Source organism: Phyllostomus discolor, chromosome 4, assembly GCF_004126475.2.
Source record: "Phyllostomus discolor isolate MPI-MPIP mPhyDis1 chromosome 4, mPhyDis1.pri.v3, whole genome shotgun sequence".
NCBI classification, from domain to species: Eukaryota; Metazoa; Chordata; class Mammalia; order Chiroptera; family Phyllostomidae; genus Phyllostomus; species Phyllostomus discolor.
Window position 1 is genome coordinate 169,401,557 of NC_040906.2, and position 17,974 is coordinate 169,419,530.

The window sequence follows — 17,974 nt, forward strand, 5'->3', positions numbered from 1 at the left end:
GACAGGTAGGGAGAATGGGAAATGTCTTGCCAAGAAATAATTCAGTAGGGAGCCTCAGGTCCTTAACCACCAAGGCCTTTCTTGATTGAGCAGAGCCCAGAGCAAGTCCCCAAAAAGAGTTAGTGTAAATACCAAACAGGGACTCAGAAACAAAGCCTCATGAAATGTGTTCATTTTTCAGAAGAGGAAGTGGTGTAAAGAATGTTATATTTCAGTAGATTGTCCTGATAGAGGATATATTTTCAAGCTTCCATTTTATTTCAGTGCATTTCAATGTATTTTCAATGTATTGCTCTAATAGAGAACTGGATTCACTTTTTATATGTTGAGGAATCTCTATTAATTATACTATTGGTTCTCAGTGATAGAGAGGTAAGTGTTACCAAAACCACCCAGAAAATCTTTTTAAAATATGCATACTCATTACATCTTTCCACATGCATGTATCCTGATGTGTCCCTGGCCTGGACCCCTAGGGAGCATGTTGTTATATCTGTATCTGGGGGAGGGGATTAAGAAAGCGCCCCCACAGGGTTTTGAAGCACCATCACCCACTCCTTTCTCTCAAGCACACACTTCAGGGCCTACTGAAGGGGACCAAGGCAGAGGTGATAAGTGCAAGAAACGGAAGGCCTCCTTTGACCCACAAAGAAAAGAGTATGTTTTATTAGCTTACCTTTCACAGTTAGGCCCAGCATAGTTTTCTTTACAAATACACCGAACAGCTCCATTTTTCCTATAGCAGGATTCTGCAAAACTAGAATTGTAAGGGAATATTAGAAGTCAATTCCATAAATCATTGAAAAGACATTCTGCAAATGAGCGTGGTCATTTGCTTTATTTAAATAAATCTTCTTGCTTTCAGGAAAGTTTAGACCAACAGTCTCAGCCAGAAAGTGCCACTCCATTTGTGAAATCATTTTCCAGGTTTCATAGGGGCATTTCATTATTTTTTCCTTGGAGCAGTGGGAATATTGGAAAACCATATATATTCCAAAGACAAATAAAACAATCAAATTTTGCCTGCAACTTTAGATTTATATGAGAATTTCCTCTTATTCTGGTCACTTTTGTATATAAGTTTGGAAGTCTGCCCCACCCTTTTTTCTTCCCCAGATCTCTGCCAGTCTTCAAGGATATGAACCAATTCTAAACTATACAATCTTCACGGAACCTTAATTTCTTTTATGTGTACCTTGAAGATTAGAAATGGAGAATGGAGGGACGGGCTTAGTTGATTAAAGTCACGAAGCAAGTACTCAAGCAATAGGACCCACAGTAAAAGTATTCTAGTCTATGAAACCCCTCTCTTAATTCTTCATCTTCATTTTTTTGTTGTAGATAATAAAAATTAGGACAGAAAAGTAATAAAAATATTAGTTCAGCAGAATAAATAACCATCTTAAATATTGAGGCAGGAGAAATAAAATATTATTCTCCTCATGTTTGGAAAATTCTATATCGACACATGAACCCACCCATATGAGGTGGGTGGGAAAGCTTTAAAGACTTTTAAATTAGTTTTGGCCTAGGTGCTGTGCAATCAATGGGCTATGATCTGCTGTTCTCACATTCCTGCATGTCTCAGCAATTTTACCCTAATGGGCTTTTGGAGGAAAGCAAATGGATGTGTTTGCTTTGTTTGAAGATATTTATACAATCAGTCAGAAAACAATATGTGCTTCTCAGTGAAAGGTAATACCCACAATTTATTTTCCCTAACAGTTTGATTAAAAACATTCCCACAAAAGTACATGTCTTTGGTCTTTACTCTTTATTTTGCTTGCTCTTATTCCTTAGCCTGCTTAAAGAAACACTGTCAGTTAAGAGTCCAGAACACGAACAAACCCTCACACAGGCTTCTTTGAAGATGTTTCACCCAGCAGCCTGCCTACTGCTTGAAGGACTGAAACATCTGTTGGTGTCTGGAGTCGTCTGCCTTGAGCTAATGTCCTGCTGTTTCATACAGATGACATTTCCCTTAATTGGAGCCATTACCATAGCTACTAGCAGACATGGAGGATGTCTGGCCAACCCCAAAATAAATAAATGAATTCTGTGCAAATGGTCCCTGGGAGTAGCTGCATGACCACTTGTGTCTGTGGTGGGAGACTCAGAGGCAACACCAGATACTGAGGGTTCCTCTTTTTGTTTTTCATCAGCATTCATTGTTTGTATTTTCTTCAGAGTAAAGTCTGTCTCAGCTAAGGAAATGAAAACACTGCACCTTTCTCAGCCACAATAACAACCATGGCACCCTTTCAAAGAGGAAGGGAGCCTTTTGCTCTCGGAAAACCCACAGGGAACTTAAAGAAAAATAGAGGCAGCACTGTTTGTTTGCTAAACTCCCTCAGACATTATTTCCTTGCTTTCCAATGTGGCTATTGTAACTTGAAATCCAAATCCTGGGTCTGTAGGCTCAAACAGCAGATCTTTGAAAGTGTAATCTAGACTTCATACTTGGTGCCTTTCAGAGTTTAAATAACAGTACTCGCAGTTTCACTTTTATAGAAAGTAGAAATATGAATTTTAAAAAATATGAAGGAGGCAATGGTATAGCTGATTTTTGATAATATATTTGATTAACATTTGAGATCCATTAACTAAGTCAATAACAAGTCCAGGTCAAAGGCTAGAACTTCGTAGGATACAGGCGGATTTGTCCTGTTCTACAATCACAGACTACCTTCCGATCCCCATTTTTGTAGCCAGTTTTTTGACCACAAGGGATTCAAGAAGCAGAACTATTGCCACTACAAACAAAAAACAAAAACAAAAAACAAAACAAAACACAAGCAGGCCTCTCACACCCTTCCCAATTCCTCCACATCCCCACATATGTCCTTTACTTCTGGGTGATGTATTTCTGTTTTTGTGTTAATTTCCAGCAGGTTTTCCGATCTTAAATCTGCATTATGGATACTTCAGTTTTCATGTCTATGAATACATTCCCAACTGCACAGCACATTCTCTAAGACTTTTGATTGTTCTTTGGAACTGGGATCCACTCACAGAGAGAAAGAATATGGTAAAAATGGTGATCCTTGATGCCTATGGAAACTTTCCTCTTTCAAGGCAAGAAGGTTTTACCCAATTGGCAAGCTTCTGCTTCAATTATTTAAACGAGTTAGCAGCCTTCATAATAGCTTCTTAATCAAGTGAAATACTGGATAATCTGGCTCAAATGGGAAAAGGTCATTTGCTTTAGGAGCTTCATTGCGCTGCAGTATTCTGACCTATCTTAATAAAGGCGGGACTTTTGGACGGTTTTCTTCACCGCCGTCACCAGTGACTGGTACATGACTGGCACTTCAGTGGCTGATAAATATTTGTTGATTGCATGCAGACAAAACTTCTCAATCCACAGAAGTAAGGGTTCAAGAGTCTCTTCTCTTGTCTCAAGACTTTGACATCAAATAATTTAGATAAGAAAGTCTTGTCATAGAAATGGGATAAGAAGTGCAAAAGTCAGACAATACACTTAGCATTTGGGATTGCCTTTCTAAATCATCTGTTTGTTTCTAAATAAACTGCAGTTCAAAGCTTCTAAACTTGTTTTGAACAGTTAATGCTATACAGCCTCTTTGTTTACATGGCAAATGAGTGAAACCTGTTATTGGGAAGCTGGAGGTAAATATATTTAACAAAATGACTATATAAGTAAGAGAGCAGCATGCTAAACATGTCATTAGGTGTGGTTAAGACTGATGTTTGAGAACAGAATATCAGTGAACAATGAAACAATACCCCTAGATGAGGCAAAGAGAGCTCATAAATTGGTCGCACTTGAGAGGAAATAACAGAACATCTAATGCTGGAGTTTTCTACTCTCACTCTCAGTACCATCAATTTTGCACACATTGTTAATATCATCAGACATGAAAAATTGCAAAGCACAGCTGAGACAGTTTAATGATTTTTAAAGTAAGGTGGGGCTGCAAAATGTCTGACTTCCTCACCAGCTGTCAGAGCCATCGGAGGATTTGAACAAATTACAAGCTATTAGGTGAAATGTTCGTCAATATTGGTATTCAATTAAGGACAAAAAATTAGGGAATATTTGGTGTCATCTTTTTTCTCTTTTTAAGAAAGTGTGTGTATGCATGCACATGTGTGGCAGCTATTCAGGCCTTTTTTCTTTATCTTACATGCATTTTTTAATTTAATCTTTACAACAGCCACCAAGTAAATATTACATCCAAACTCTTAGAACAGTGCCTGACATGGAGGAAGCAGAATATAAGTGTCAGAAAAAATATAAAGTATGAATTTAATAAATCCAACACCTACCATATACCTTCCATGTGTAAGGCACCAACCTAAATGGTCCACACATATTATCCTAGTCCAAGCTCTATGTGAGTGGCTGAAAACATCAATGAATAGAAAAAGATCTGAATCTAGTTTTCTGGACCCCAAATCCCGTGGAAATTGAGACCTTGTCTGAGATCACATAGCTATTATTTGCCAGAGCACAGTTATTAAACTAGTTTCATTACTCTGTCTACCTCAAGTACTTTATATTTATAGTTTTTGACTCAGATTCTGGTGTCCAGAGCTCCTAAAACTTTGGAATTTCAAGACTGTCTTTGTCATTCATAATGAGTTGCTTTCAACCATAGCAGAGTTGATGATAATGAAGTGACTCTTGATGGCTCCTGGATGGAGGCTGGTCTGTCAGAGGAACCAACCACACTGTTGGAGGTTGGAACTTTCAACCCCATCGCTCCACGACTTCAGGAGAGGGGAGAGGGGCTGACGGTTGAGTTTAATTACCAATCATTTAATCAATCAGGACTATGTAATAGAACTTCAATAAAGCTCTTTAAGCAAGGTTTGGGGAGCTGCTGGGATGGTGACCTACTGACATGCTGGAAAGGTGGTGCCCCTGGAGAGCAAGCACACAGAAGCTCCAGTCCCTCCCATCTCCTCATCCATACCGCACCCTATGCACCTTTTCCGTTGGGCTGTTCCTGAGTTATAGCCTTTATAATAAAACTCGCTTTCCAGAGTTCTGTAACTCATTCTAGATAATTGCCAAACCTAAGTGGGGCTGAGGAGTCCCCAAATTTGTAGTTAATTGGAAAAAATGAGAAAAGCCTGGGGACCTCATTTTGGCTGGCTTCTGCAGTGGGGCTGAGTCCTTAAATTCTGGGGTCTGCACTAACTCTGGGTAGTTAGCGGCAGGATTGAATTGATTGTAGGATATTGAGTTGGCATTAAAAAAGCTGGAGAATTGGATAATATTTGGAAAATGAAACACTACTACACCATTTTAATTCTACATTTGGTCATTTTAAAGCCAATACAATCATGACTTGACTAGTGGATTTATATATATATTAGGTACCTGAAAAAAATCATTATTTCCATTAAGATACATGTCTATTCTCTTTAATTTCTCACTCACATCAAAACATAACCAGAGTTGAAAATTAGTTTTCTTAGAGATCTTCTATGAAGTAATTAGCCTAAAGCATGCATTCTGTTTATCTGTGTTTTAATTCTTATTGAAAAGCCTATGTAGGGAATGTCTGCTTTGTCAGAGTCAGAAGAAACACTCCCATTGAAAATACTGGGTTATAATAAATCTGTTGGCATTAACAGTTGTGATCTCTCTAGGTCAAGGCATAATCAAGAAAAGATGAGACTAACTTTGCTTATAAAACTTGGGACATTTCATTAACTTTATTATTCATCGTAATATTTTGGGAATAGAGTCATCACCTATACTGCATGTGATTAAGCTTTCCTGAAGGTGTATTTAAGGCTAAGACCCTTTCAGTACTTTTTCCAGTTTCATCTCAACATGAGGTACACAATTTTAACTATGGAAAAAACCTCAGAACTCTGGACAGGGCCAAAAAGAGGGGGATGAGCAGCAGAAGAAACCATCTTCCTTTAGGACTTACTTGGCCAGTTGTGGTAGGGGACAGGGGCATGGCTGGCAGAGCTGCGGGGGTCCCCTGATGGAATCTCCGATATAACCATCTAGACATTTCTCACAGTGCTCTCCTGTCGTGTTCCGCTGGCAGTTCTATGAGACAAAAGATAGGAAAATTGAAAAGTACATAAAAGAAATTGTATAGACAGTGAATCTGGGAACCAAGTAATACTTCTAGCAAAGATGACGGCAGGCTTGACAGAAGAGATGGTGTGCATTGGTACGGGTCATTGGAAAGGAGCCGCATTGCCCAGTCAGTGCTACAAAGCGTGCCTGATGATGCATGGCTTCATCCTTTACTTCGTGTGTGTGCTGGCAGCCTGGGACTCTCTTTAGAGTTTGTGAGAGAGGGGATTACTCCTGAGTTACTTATTTCAATTCAGAATGATAATCAGAATGATCAAACTCTGGATGATGTAGTAGCATCAGCTTACTGACTTGCAATGAATATGAAATGAAAAAATAAAATAAAATTTCTCTGGTGCTTACCCATGACAGTGGGAACAATTTAAGGATTTATGGGCTTGGAAGAACAAATGTGTCATAGTGAAGCATAAAAGGAGTAGAAGGTAGATAAAGAATTTTCTGCTAATGGATTGGTATCTTGGATAGTGACATATAAGAAATAGTAAGCTTGTTTATTGGTATGATTTCTCCATTTGTTGTGAGGGTCATTAGAAAGAAAGAACAGAACAGGCTGATTCTTCTGCCAGATGCCTGTTCATTATTCAAAATCTTTACCTGGTCTCAGAACTTCCAGGAATTCCTCCCTGATACTCCTCTCCTACCACTGTCTACATTGTACTGTTATCATCTGCTCCCACCTAATCTTTAACCACTACTGCCATCAGCTTGAGTGGGTAGGTACTCATAGCTCTTTGTCAAGACAGTGGATTGGTTTCTGACTATTTCTCCATAAGAGGCAGTGATGCTAGTTCACTGATAGTTTTCTCCAACTGGACTGGCTGGGATTGCACAAGGCAATGCCATTTGTATTATAGCATTTTCATCCTTATAGTCATCAGAGTGGCTAGAGATTGAATAGGGTATTCAGTGAAAAATTGTACTATTAGAATCAGAATCCCATTGAAGAGACACACTCCTGTTTAAGCAATTCCTGGTAAGGAATTTGGTAAGACCTATGCAGAGAGCTTCAAAGAAATTCTTTTTCCAAACAGTGCTCTGTGGAGGAAGCCTGGGGAAGGCAAGATGAAGTAGTAGGAGGCTGAACTCTGAGCTCTTTTGTCTTTATGTTATGTGTTGAGGTTCAAAATAGAATAATAGTGAGGCCCCGCTGTAAACATTTTACAGAGATTAATTCTCACAATAATTCTAAGGAAAGTTATATTTTCCCACCAGTATACATATGAAGAGATGGAGGCACAGAGAGGTTAAGTACATTTCCCAATGTCATGGGGATGACAGGTGTCAAATGTGACATTCAAACTCAGGCAATCTGGCTCCAGAGGTGAGGCTATTTGTTCCCACATTACACGTCTCCTCCAGTGTGTTAGAGAAACGTTCCTTTCCAAAAGTGTCACAAAATGAATATGTGAGAAGATGTCACACAATTATATGAACAGCTTGAGCTTCAGATGAAGTACAACACACCAGTCAAAAAGAGGAGTCCTAATGTGGGCAAGAAGCCATCCTGGTTGAACACCCTTTGCACACTAAATCGGTCATCTTTGGCTCCTGATTAGAAGTATGTTAGAACAGAATTTAAGGGATAGTTCAGATTGCCTGACAGATCAATTAGAAACTCTGAAAAATAAAGTACGATGTGCAAACAACAGGATGTTAACATCGTTTCCTCAAAGTTCTTAATACTGTATCTTATGGTAAGTCAGTTGTCGGTAAATATTTATTTGTTGGGGAAAAAATGAATGAAAAAGTGACAAAGAATAAATTAGTCAATTAGTGCCTGGCACAAATAAAAGAAATTAGCATAAACCCAAAGGCAACTGAAAACCAGTGGCAATCTCTCATCCCAGGGAAAACCAACGAGCCTTGACCAGCTGCCAGGAATCTATGCCGTGAGCAATCCGACCAGGCTACTCGTAACCAGGGTCAAATTTGTCTGAGGCCTTGTTGGACACATGAAGCCCATCTGTGCAGGGAATTTTTTTTTTTTTTTTTGGTGCCTGAAATGCCTATTAAGTGGCAAAAAATGAGCTAATCCCCAATTCTGTCCCTTATGGCTCAGCAGATGCCTTGGATTCCTTGTCAGGGCTCTAATCCTGCCACAGCAGCCACAGGAGGCAGCTACCCTCAAGAGCAAAGCTACCAAATCTCCCAACCTGTAAATATTCAGTGTGCAAACACTGACTTTCTTCATCTGCCTCCTTTAAAAGGGTTTGTAACAAAATTCCCTAAAAGGCATTGATGCACAGCCTGGCAGATGGGCAGGGAGAGTGCCAGAAGCAGGGCCTAGCTGTTCAATTTTCTAGCCGTTCGACTTCGAACAAGTCACTAGACCTTTGCTGGGTCTCTATTCTCTAGCTGTAAAATGAGGATCTAGGTTAGATGGCCTATCATGTTTCCTGTAGTTCTGAAAATTTTTTACTCTGATATTGCAATTACCCCTTTACCTTCAAGGCTCTCCCTTTTAAAAACCCAGAAAACAAAATGACAACAAGCAGCAAGTATGCTGTTGGAGAACAGCTATTTTTAAATAAAACTGACCTCACTTAAACATAAAAAAAAGCATTCTAATCTTTGGCCAGTGGTTAAGAAAGCTACTATCCAGGCAATGGATTGCACGTTAGTATTAGGAATGACATTTGGATACTAGCTGTGTCTCCTTCACACGGAAAGTGATGTTTCTTGCTGGCTTGGCCACAATACCAGCATAATGTAGGAAGAAGGCCTGAGGGATCAGGTTAGCCTTGGTGTGGTTTGTCACATGCTTTGTGCAAAACAATAGTCTATCCAGATCTGTGGTTATCAAGGTATGCCCAGGGAGGTGAAGACTATTTTTATAATAATACTAAGATTTCATTTTCTTCTGCACTCTAGTTTCCTCATGTGTATAAGGTGGAGTTCTCCAGATGCTGCAAGACTGGAGATGTCACCACAGGTTGATGCAGAAGCAGACACGAGATCCAGTTGCCTTCCATTAAACCAGACATTAAATATTTTTCAATCTGCGAAATACATTTATTTTTATAAAAATACTAACATGCAACAGGTATATTATTATTATTTTCAAATACATTAATAGGAAGATATTAAAAATTTTCCGTTTTAAATTTCAAATGCAGAAAATATAGGTAGATATAATTCACATAAGCAAAAGCCATTTGGTGACCTGAATAATTCTTATAAGTATAAAGGATTCATCAGTCCCCAAAATCTGAGAAATGCTGCTCTGTCTAGAGCAGTGCTTCTCAAACTTCAGTGTGCACACGAACGCCCTGGGCATCTTGTGAAAATGCAGGTTCTCATTCAGGACGTCTGGGCTATGGCCCGTGTGCCTGCATTTCTAACAAGCTTCAAAGTGTCGTCAATGCTTCTGGCCTAGATTGAACTTTGAGAAGCAAGTGTCTGGCTAGAAACACCTAGCAGACGTAACATTGTTAGTTCCTTAGCATTGAACCTGAGCCTGAGTATCTAGCATAACAGGCAGTACCTTTTCCTGAAGTATTGACCCAAGTGTCTCCTAAATTATAAAATCAAAGGCTTTTTCTTTGATTTAAAATAACTTCAGTTATTCTATCAACCAATTCATTCATTCACTTGACAAACCTGGATTAAGCTGATAGATATCCTGACAGATAACAAGCTGTGACTATTACTAAAATGAAGAAAGGCTGGTTCCTTCCTCCCATCAGCTCACAGACTTGTGAAGGAAACAGAGATAACAAAGAATAATATAGTGTCGGTGCTCAGACTGAGGTGTGTATTAAGTACATTCTTGTTGTGGGACAAAGAGGGAAAGGTTCTAGCTTTTCCTGAGAAGTTGGAAAAGGTTAATAAAGGTGGTGACATTTGAATTAGGACTTGGAGGTTGAGGAAGAACTCCAAGGCAGAGAACAGGGGAGCAAGTTTCAACACAGAGTGTGAGAGCACAGGGTGAGTTCAGGTGGCCCTGAGAGAGAAGCTCAGTGGGGCTGGAATAGAAGTTCCTGAAGAATTTTAGAAAGGCAGGTGCCTTGATTAGGCTCTGTTTTTGAGAGGTGTCTCCACTGCTAGTGAGGAAGACACATCAGGGAAGGGAAAGTCTGGAGTAGGCATTCCTACCACGAGCCATCTATCTGCTTCCTAATTCCTTCATCCTTTTGGAAGCTTTCCTGGGGAGTCTGCCATACCCACTAGAGTTGCCTGGCTTTGGGGGCACTGCCTACCAGACTTAGCCCAACATGCTCCAGTTCTGATAAGATGAAAGGTGGCCTTTTGGAGAGACACTCCATGCAAGCTGGATTTCATTAGTTCAGCCTCTTTTTACTTAGCCACCTTTCTGTATTTGAAAAGTTATCATTCCTCTTCTGAAAAAAAAAAAAAAATCTCTAAGCTTTTTTCATATGTCCAAAATAGTAACTACAAATTTTATTGTCAAATGGCTGAGTTCCTTAAAATCAGTCTGTAAAATATAAGGTCAAATTGACATTGGACATTCGAATGGAAGAAGAATTAGAAACATTTGAGGGAGGACAGAGCAGAGGCGTTATAAGCCTTTAAAATAAAAACAAAATAAAATGAAATAAAAGAAGGCCTTTTAATTTTAGTTGCTTATGTAAGATGGAAGACATAGTTAGGCCAGGCGAACTGCAACAACTGAGTGAAACTCTGGTGCCCAGTGAGCTGCAAGGAAGTGTCCATGCGGAGCTGTTGCTTATTTGGCTCCCTGAGAGCTGAGATGAGCAGGGGCTACAAGGCAGGAGCTGAGAAATGGGCCCAGCTCGACCCAATAGGGATGCAAAAGGAAACGGGTATCATGGACAATGTATTTGTCAACTAAATGGCATCATATTCTTTCTAACCCTGGCTGGTGTGGCTCAGTTGGTTGGTCATCATCCTGAAAACTTAAAGGTCACTGGTTCAATTGCCATCAGCACTCAGGGCACAAGCCTGGGTTGTGGGCCAGGTCCTTGGTCAGGGTGTGTGCAGGAGGCGACCGATTGCTGTTTCTCTCTCTCTTTCTGCCTTCCCTCCCTCCTCTCTAGAATCAATAAAAGAAAAAAAAACTTCAAAACATAGTTTTTCTATGTTGGCAAACCTCCTCTGCTCCCTCACTTGTGCTTAAACACAAATTATATTCTCAGTCCTTGTAAATTAAATTAATAAGAATATATTAATATTTCAGCTCTGGGAGATAAGATTTTTCCCTTTGAATTTCATGTACAATATATATCTGTATTATTGTTTTGTTTGTTTCCTACACTGAGCATATATTACTTAACTAGTAAGAAAAAGTATTTGCCTCCAGGTAGTGTGGAGTGGAGGAACAACCATTAGGATGAATAGGATGGTTATTCTTTCTCTTTTCTTTTTTTAAAAAATGGTCTGTTTTGCAACAAATTGCAGGAAGTTTGGCAACTCCCCTGAGTGTGCATAAAAGTGTTTATAACCCTGCCCATCCTCAAATTTTATTAGGACCCATATACCCCAGGTGCTGTGGAGGAAACACGTGATAACTGTCCCCTTAGGTCATGTCCAGTCACAGAAAAACCATGATAGCTCCTATTCTGACCATGTCATTGTCAGTTACGAGTGGCTTTATCATAGTTCTCCAAAAGAACTGGCAGGAGGAACTTATTTCCTTTTCATTTATTTGTCCTCCATCTTATTGACTGCCTGACAATGGACTTGCCAGTCCCTATTGCCTTATATTTTAATAAACCAGATAACAAAGAGCCTTTAATTAGTCAAACTATCAGAGCTGTACATTAATAGTTCAAGTGCATCCATGGGATTTTCTTTTCAAATGTCACTGGGATTAAAATAACAGGAAACCGGAGATGGAAGCATTAGAAAGGGGTCGATTTTGGCAGCTGCATGTGCCTACACTGCTACAGAGGACATCCTGGATGTAACGGTTATTTAGGAAGATGGGGGAGGGGGAAAACAGAAACGCCAGGACTAGACAAGCACCACACAGAGAGCGACGGTGAGGGTTTGCCACTTAATTCTCTCTGTCCCTAGAAAAATGGTAACTGCTAGGTTTAAAATAAATGAAAATGCTTTCATTTACATCTTAATGCAAATCATGGGTAAAATAACACCTTCATGTACACACCTCAGAGGCCATTTATAATCAAAATTATCTGCTTAACAGAGCAATTATGTTAATTTTGAGGTAAATAGGTATATTCAATTAATTATTCTTATATTTTATGCAAAAATGCTCTTGCAGCTTTGGAAAGCCTCTTGCCTCACAGGAACATGAAGAACCTAATTTTCCTGCTGTGTAGCCTGGCTCACAAAGGAAAATACGATCTTAGGGCACAGGTCTTTAAAAATGCTTCCTGTGACTTCTACAGAAGCTAAGTCTGGTAAAATTTTCAATTTCCACTTTATATATCAGTCCATTCAGGGAAAATGGGAAATATGTAGCAAGTAGTTTTTTGCTAGAAGGCTTCTAGGTCTCCTTCATAAGTCTCTATTATAGTTCACTGAAGAATAGTGTATTGGAGAATTCACTTCAGTTAAGAGAAAAAAAAAAAGTCTTCTGGGAGTTTGATCAAAGAATTGCAAATACCACAAGGCCAAAACTTTCATTTTTAGTAGTAATTTGGTTCAAACCTAATTTTTTAACATTTTGATCTATAGACCTGACTACTTTATAAGTTGTAAAATAGACTATGAAACAACTGTTTTATTCTCCCAGTTTATGTGGAGTGAAGCCAAACATATGGCAAACTATACTATTACAGCGGAATTTGGATGGGTGGCTTCCTCCCAGGAGTGTTATTTTCAGTCGCTCGCTGGCCCACCGCAGGAAGCCAGCTGCAGAGGGTGGTGAGGCAGTTGCCCCAGGAGCACAGTGCACATTCAGTCATACGTCTTGGTGGCCACTTACAATCCCAAGCAGTTTATATGAGGTGTTTTACAGGAAAAGGTGAAAAGTACAAAAAAAGAGCCTGATTAGCAGCGGTTTGTTCCTAGGTAGCTTGCACGTCCGGGAGGAATATTCCATTCCCACCCAAGATGCAAAGGGACAATGAAATACGTGAGACATGATGAGGGGCCCGAACTTACCACACAGAGTCCAGAGCCGTCCATGCACTCGTTGGCATTCCCGTTACAGTCACAGGGCAAACATTCTCCTGAGTGGGCGAGGAAGAATCCAGCGCCACAGGTCTGAAACAGACACAGGACAAGCATTTTCCTTATGAGAAGATCAATTTTGGTCACAATGTTCTAAGAGTAATAAGGGGAGATGATTATGAAACCATCCAAACCTTTCTTTACAAAACATACTAAAATATATATACTAACATTCAGTGACAGATAATATATATTCAATTTCTTTGTTACAAATATTTTCATCTCTTCTTTCACTCTGCAGGAAAACAGGAATAACTTCAACAGTATTCCATCATTGCAAGGGAGAATCAGAAGACTTCGGGTAACAGTGAAAGAGAAGAAATGTTAGTGTTTTCTCTCAAAACAAAACAAAATGAAACAAAAAAGGAAACAAAACCACGACTATTGGGGTGAGGAATAGCATCACGCACCCTATAAAAATTGTTTTCAGAAATTATTGGCTATGGTGTAACAACTGAGACCCGTTTCTCTTACAAGCTTGTGCTCTTAAAGTTTTTATCTTTTCAGGTCCTAAAATCTTAGAGGGTGGATCCTGTGTGGGTGCTGTTCACACATTCCATTTATCCTCTTAACTCTGTGAGGAACACATTGTCTTCCTTCATTCTAGTGAAGAGACAATCAGACCCAGAGGTGCTGATTGGGTTGTGACAATGTTAAACCACCTTCCAACGCACCCCTCGGCCTGCACGACCACGAATTGCCCTCCCCAAATGACACTAGTGCTCTGGCTGAGACTTTGTGAAGTTGTTCCTGGTTTATGCAATGGTTTATAGATATGTATTTTATGTTTGTTTGGAATGTCTTGATGACATAAGGCAGAAATGGCCTTAAAGTCTTGGAAGTCTACTCCCTACCCGCCAGACAGATTTACATCTAAAGAATTCCAGACAGATAAGAATCTGGGTTGTTTCCTCAAACTTACAAAGTAGGAGATTTCACATCACTTCCCCCCCCAAACCCCCGCCCCCCATCGACTCGCTGTAGTTTGTATACTGTCTTGGCTACCAGGAAATTTTCATTATATCTGGCTGAAGGCCCTCTGACTGCTATGCAAACCCATTTCCTCTTACTTTTTTCCTCTGTAAAGAAAGAAAAAAACTTCACTGGACACCATTCACAGTATAAAAACACCACCAGTTTGGATCCTAAAACTAAAATGTAATGTATTCCATTTGGAGAAATTTAATACAGTATAATGATATTAACTCATAAAGAAAAGACATAGAAATGCCATTTTACTAAGTGAGATAATGGTAAGGCAGAGGACAACAAATTTATAATTTATAATGGAGAGTTTGTGGGTGATAGTAAGCCTTTTTCTTAATTTTCACTAGAGAACAAAAGAGGGGGAAAGGTGCTAAAGTTGTAGCTGGAAGCATTTAATTTAGACTATCTAATTTCACATTTTTTACTTTTGTTTCAAAATATAAAAATACAGGTTTTCATTGTTATGCAATATATATACATTCATATGTATCATTTTTCTGAATGTGTGTGTGTACCTTAAACTTCTTTATTTTATTTAAAAATATATCCTGCTCATAAAACATAAAATTAATGTGATTATGTTAACTATGCTTCTTCTTGCAGTTTGACATTAGGAGAGTTGTAATTATAAGAGAAATGAATGGAAGTAGTGAGGAACTTTGAATTAGTCATCTCAGTCGCTGCCAAAGGGTGGTTTTTGAGCTCTCTAAGTGACCAAATTACAGGTATCTAGGGAGCCTCTGGTTCAGTAATTCTGACGTTAAAGCCAAAGAATCAGTATTTTTCAATACAATAAATATCGTATTAAAATTTAAAATTTTTATTAATTGTTCTGCCCCAGCTTTATTGAGATATAACTGACATATAAAATTCTGTAAATTTAAGGTGTACAATGTGTAAATTTGATATACATATTGTAAAATGATTACCATCACAGCTTTGGCTAGCATCTCTGCCATGTCACATAATCTGCATTTCTTTTTGTTTTGAGAACATTTAAGATTTACTGTTAGCAATTGTTAAGTGATTAATACAGTATTATTAACTTTAACCACAGTGCTGTACATTAGATCCCCACGATGTTTTAATCTTACAACTGGAAGCTTGTACACTTTGACCAACCTCTGTCCATTTCCTCTACCCCATCTTCTGTAAGCACCGTTCTGGTCTCTGGTCTATGAGTTCCAATGAGTGGGGCAGAGATCGGAGGTGAATTTGCAGGAGAAAAGCACACTGTGGTGTCAGGGAGTCTGGTGGTGATGCCTGGGAGCAGTCCATGAGATCTACTTGTCCCACCAACTACAGTGAGGACCCATCAACTCCTTTGGCTCAAGGAATCAAGTGTCTGTAAAGCTGTTTCAAAGTGATGATACTTACAGTCTTTTAGGCATTCCTGTGGCTTTTTCTTCTGAAGAAGACATAGAAAATTAAAACTTGCCCTGAATAAATGCATCACTTTGAATATGACAGTGGCTAATCCCTTATATCTCTGAGGCCCTGGCTAAGTCAAGACTCATTTTTTAAAAAATAAAAATAAAATTGTCACAACATTAAAAAAACTGATGAAAAGAAACCAAGTAATTGGTAATTTTTGGATTTTAGAATAGCTTTAGTTTACAGAAAATTAAACAGGACCTTTTTGTTTTCTATAGGCCCTAGGGAACCTTCTGGAAGAATGTGGGACACATTGGCGTGTCCTAAGGAGGGCATGCTGGCCATGGTGCAATGTTTGAGGGTCCCACACAATAAGGAATTATCCTGCATCCTGCAATATTTGGGAATGTCGGGTGACAGAGTATTTCTTTAGTTTAAAAGTCTGTTTCTCTGAACCCACAACCTAACTTTATTTTTCATATTAAACACAAATGTTTTTGCAAGCTTTCAACAGGCAGTGCATTTTCCAAGTACAAAAATACCATGTAAAGCAAGGGAAAATTGTTTGGTTTTGCATCATAACTCAATATGTCAGTGCTAGAATGTGACTATAGAAGACAGAGCCCAGCAAATCATCAGGAATACAATAGCTACAAATGTGTGCAGATGCAGGTGTTGTGAGCCTGTGACTCCAGTACCACCAGTGCTTTCACAGTGAGAGAATTAAGCTATCCAACATGTAAACTAACTCCATGAAGTTCTGAATAAAACAAAGGATTTGTATTTTCTTAAATGATTTTATGTATTTATTTTTAGAGAGAGGGAAAGGGAGGGGTAAAAAGAAGAGAAACATTGATTGTTTGCCTCTCATACACACCGTAATCTGAGACTGAACCCATCCAGGATCCCAGGCATGAATCCTGACCAGGAATTGAACCAATGACATTTCTCTTTGCAGGACAATGCCCAACCAATTGAGCCACATTGGTCACGGCCAAAGGATCTGTATTTTTAAAAGTACCTCAAAGATTCCAGTGTGTGACCAGATTTGGAAGAACTGGTTCAAAGCATCAGTCACAGTGACTTGTATATGTTAATTGCTCAATAAATGCTTGCTATTTTAATGGTTTGGATCAGGACAGGAAAACGGAAGCATATGCGCTGTTGGAAACCAATGTTTTATACAGCTAATCCACCCACTGCTCACTGCTTGTCCTGGATTTGGTCTCCAGTCTTTCTCAACACAGTCCAGGCAGCCACTGCATAGACTGGACTGTGTGCAAGATGAAATCTCTATGTTATGTCTAGTTAAGGAGGAGACTTCACTCTCAGAATCTGACATTATCCACTTATTCACTCCCCAGCCTAAGGCTCTGACCTTGTCTGAAGGATGACATGGCTCCGGTCTCTTATACTGTATTAGATGGGAAGAAAAAGGGAGGCAGGAATAAGGTTGTGTGAAGCACACAACTTCTGCCAAGAGGGTGAGGTAGAGGGGTGGGAACCTGGCCAACTTGTTTCCTGCTGGGTTTTGCACACCTGAAAGTACCATATTTTCTAACTCATCTATCCAAAGGTAAGTCACCATTTCTAAACTCACATAAAGGCACCACATAGACTAATGGAAACCCTAGTCATGGGAAGCTTCTGATACCAAAACTAGAATCTATCACACACTTAGATACCTTGGACCTTGTGAGAGAGGAAGAAAGTTTTCTCTATACATCTAGGTTCTTTTGGCTCATCTAGTAGCCAAACTGACATGAGATGGATCAACAAGAGAAAAATAACCACATTTAATTGCATTCATACATATGGGAACCCCACATACACAAGAGAGTCAGAGACCCCACATGCATGAGAGGTTCAGAGACAGTGAGAAATGGAGTAATAAGGATATTCTGAGCTAAGGAATGAGGTGAGAGCCTTGGGGCTTGACAGGGAAGGAAGGTCATACACAGGACAAAAAGAAGAGCAAATGTTCAGCAATTAGAAGTGTGCCCTGCCCTCTAGATAGGCCATAAAACGGTCTTTCTGCTTATAACTTTTACTATGAGCAAGGTTCTTAATTTAAATTCTTTAATGAAAAGGTAAAATGTGGCTATGAGCTTGAAGTATCTTGATTGCCTTTGGCTCAAAAAAATTTACGTGCCCAAATGCCACATTTTGGGAAAGCCTCTTCTGAATCCCCACAACCTTGTGCTGTGGAACTCTAGTGTTCCTTGGAATGGTAAATTGTTAAGTAGTTCAAGAATGTTTGAGTATTCTCTAGGAAGAGCTGTTTAAGTTTGTTTTTTTATTTATTTTTTATTTTTAGAAATGCTGTTAGTTTTTCCTCCAGAAAGTTCTTTAATTTTTACTGAATCTCTTCTTGAAATTTTCTAGGAACTGGCAAAACTG

General features: G+C 39.2%; 1 protein-coding gene across 3 annotated transcripts in view; it reads right to left on the reverse strand.

The window, feature by feature from the left end:
- LAMA4 (laminin subunit alpha 4) overlaps positions 1-17,974 on the reverse strand; it is a 138,983-nt gene that overhangs the window by 87,648 nt on the left and 33,361 nt on the right. For all 3 annotated transcript variants that reach the window (XM_036024594.1, XM_036024593.1, XM_028509120.2), the window contains 3 exons: positions 13,145-13,246; positions 5,913-6,037; positions 677-757 (listed from right to left, as the gene is read on the reverse strand). In XM_036024594.1, the coding sequence (XP_035880487.1) occupies positions 677-757; positions 5,913-6,037; positions 13,145-13,246 (308 nt within the window). The remainder of the gene's footprint in view (positions 1-676; positions 758-5,912; positions 6,038-13,144; positions 13,247-17,974) is intronic.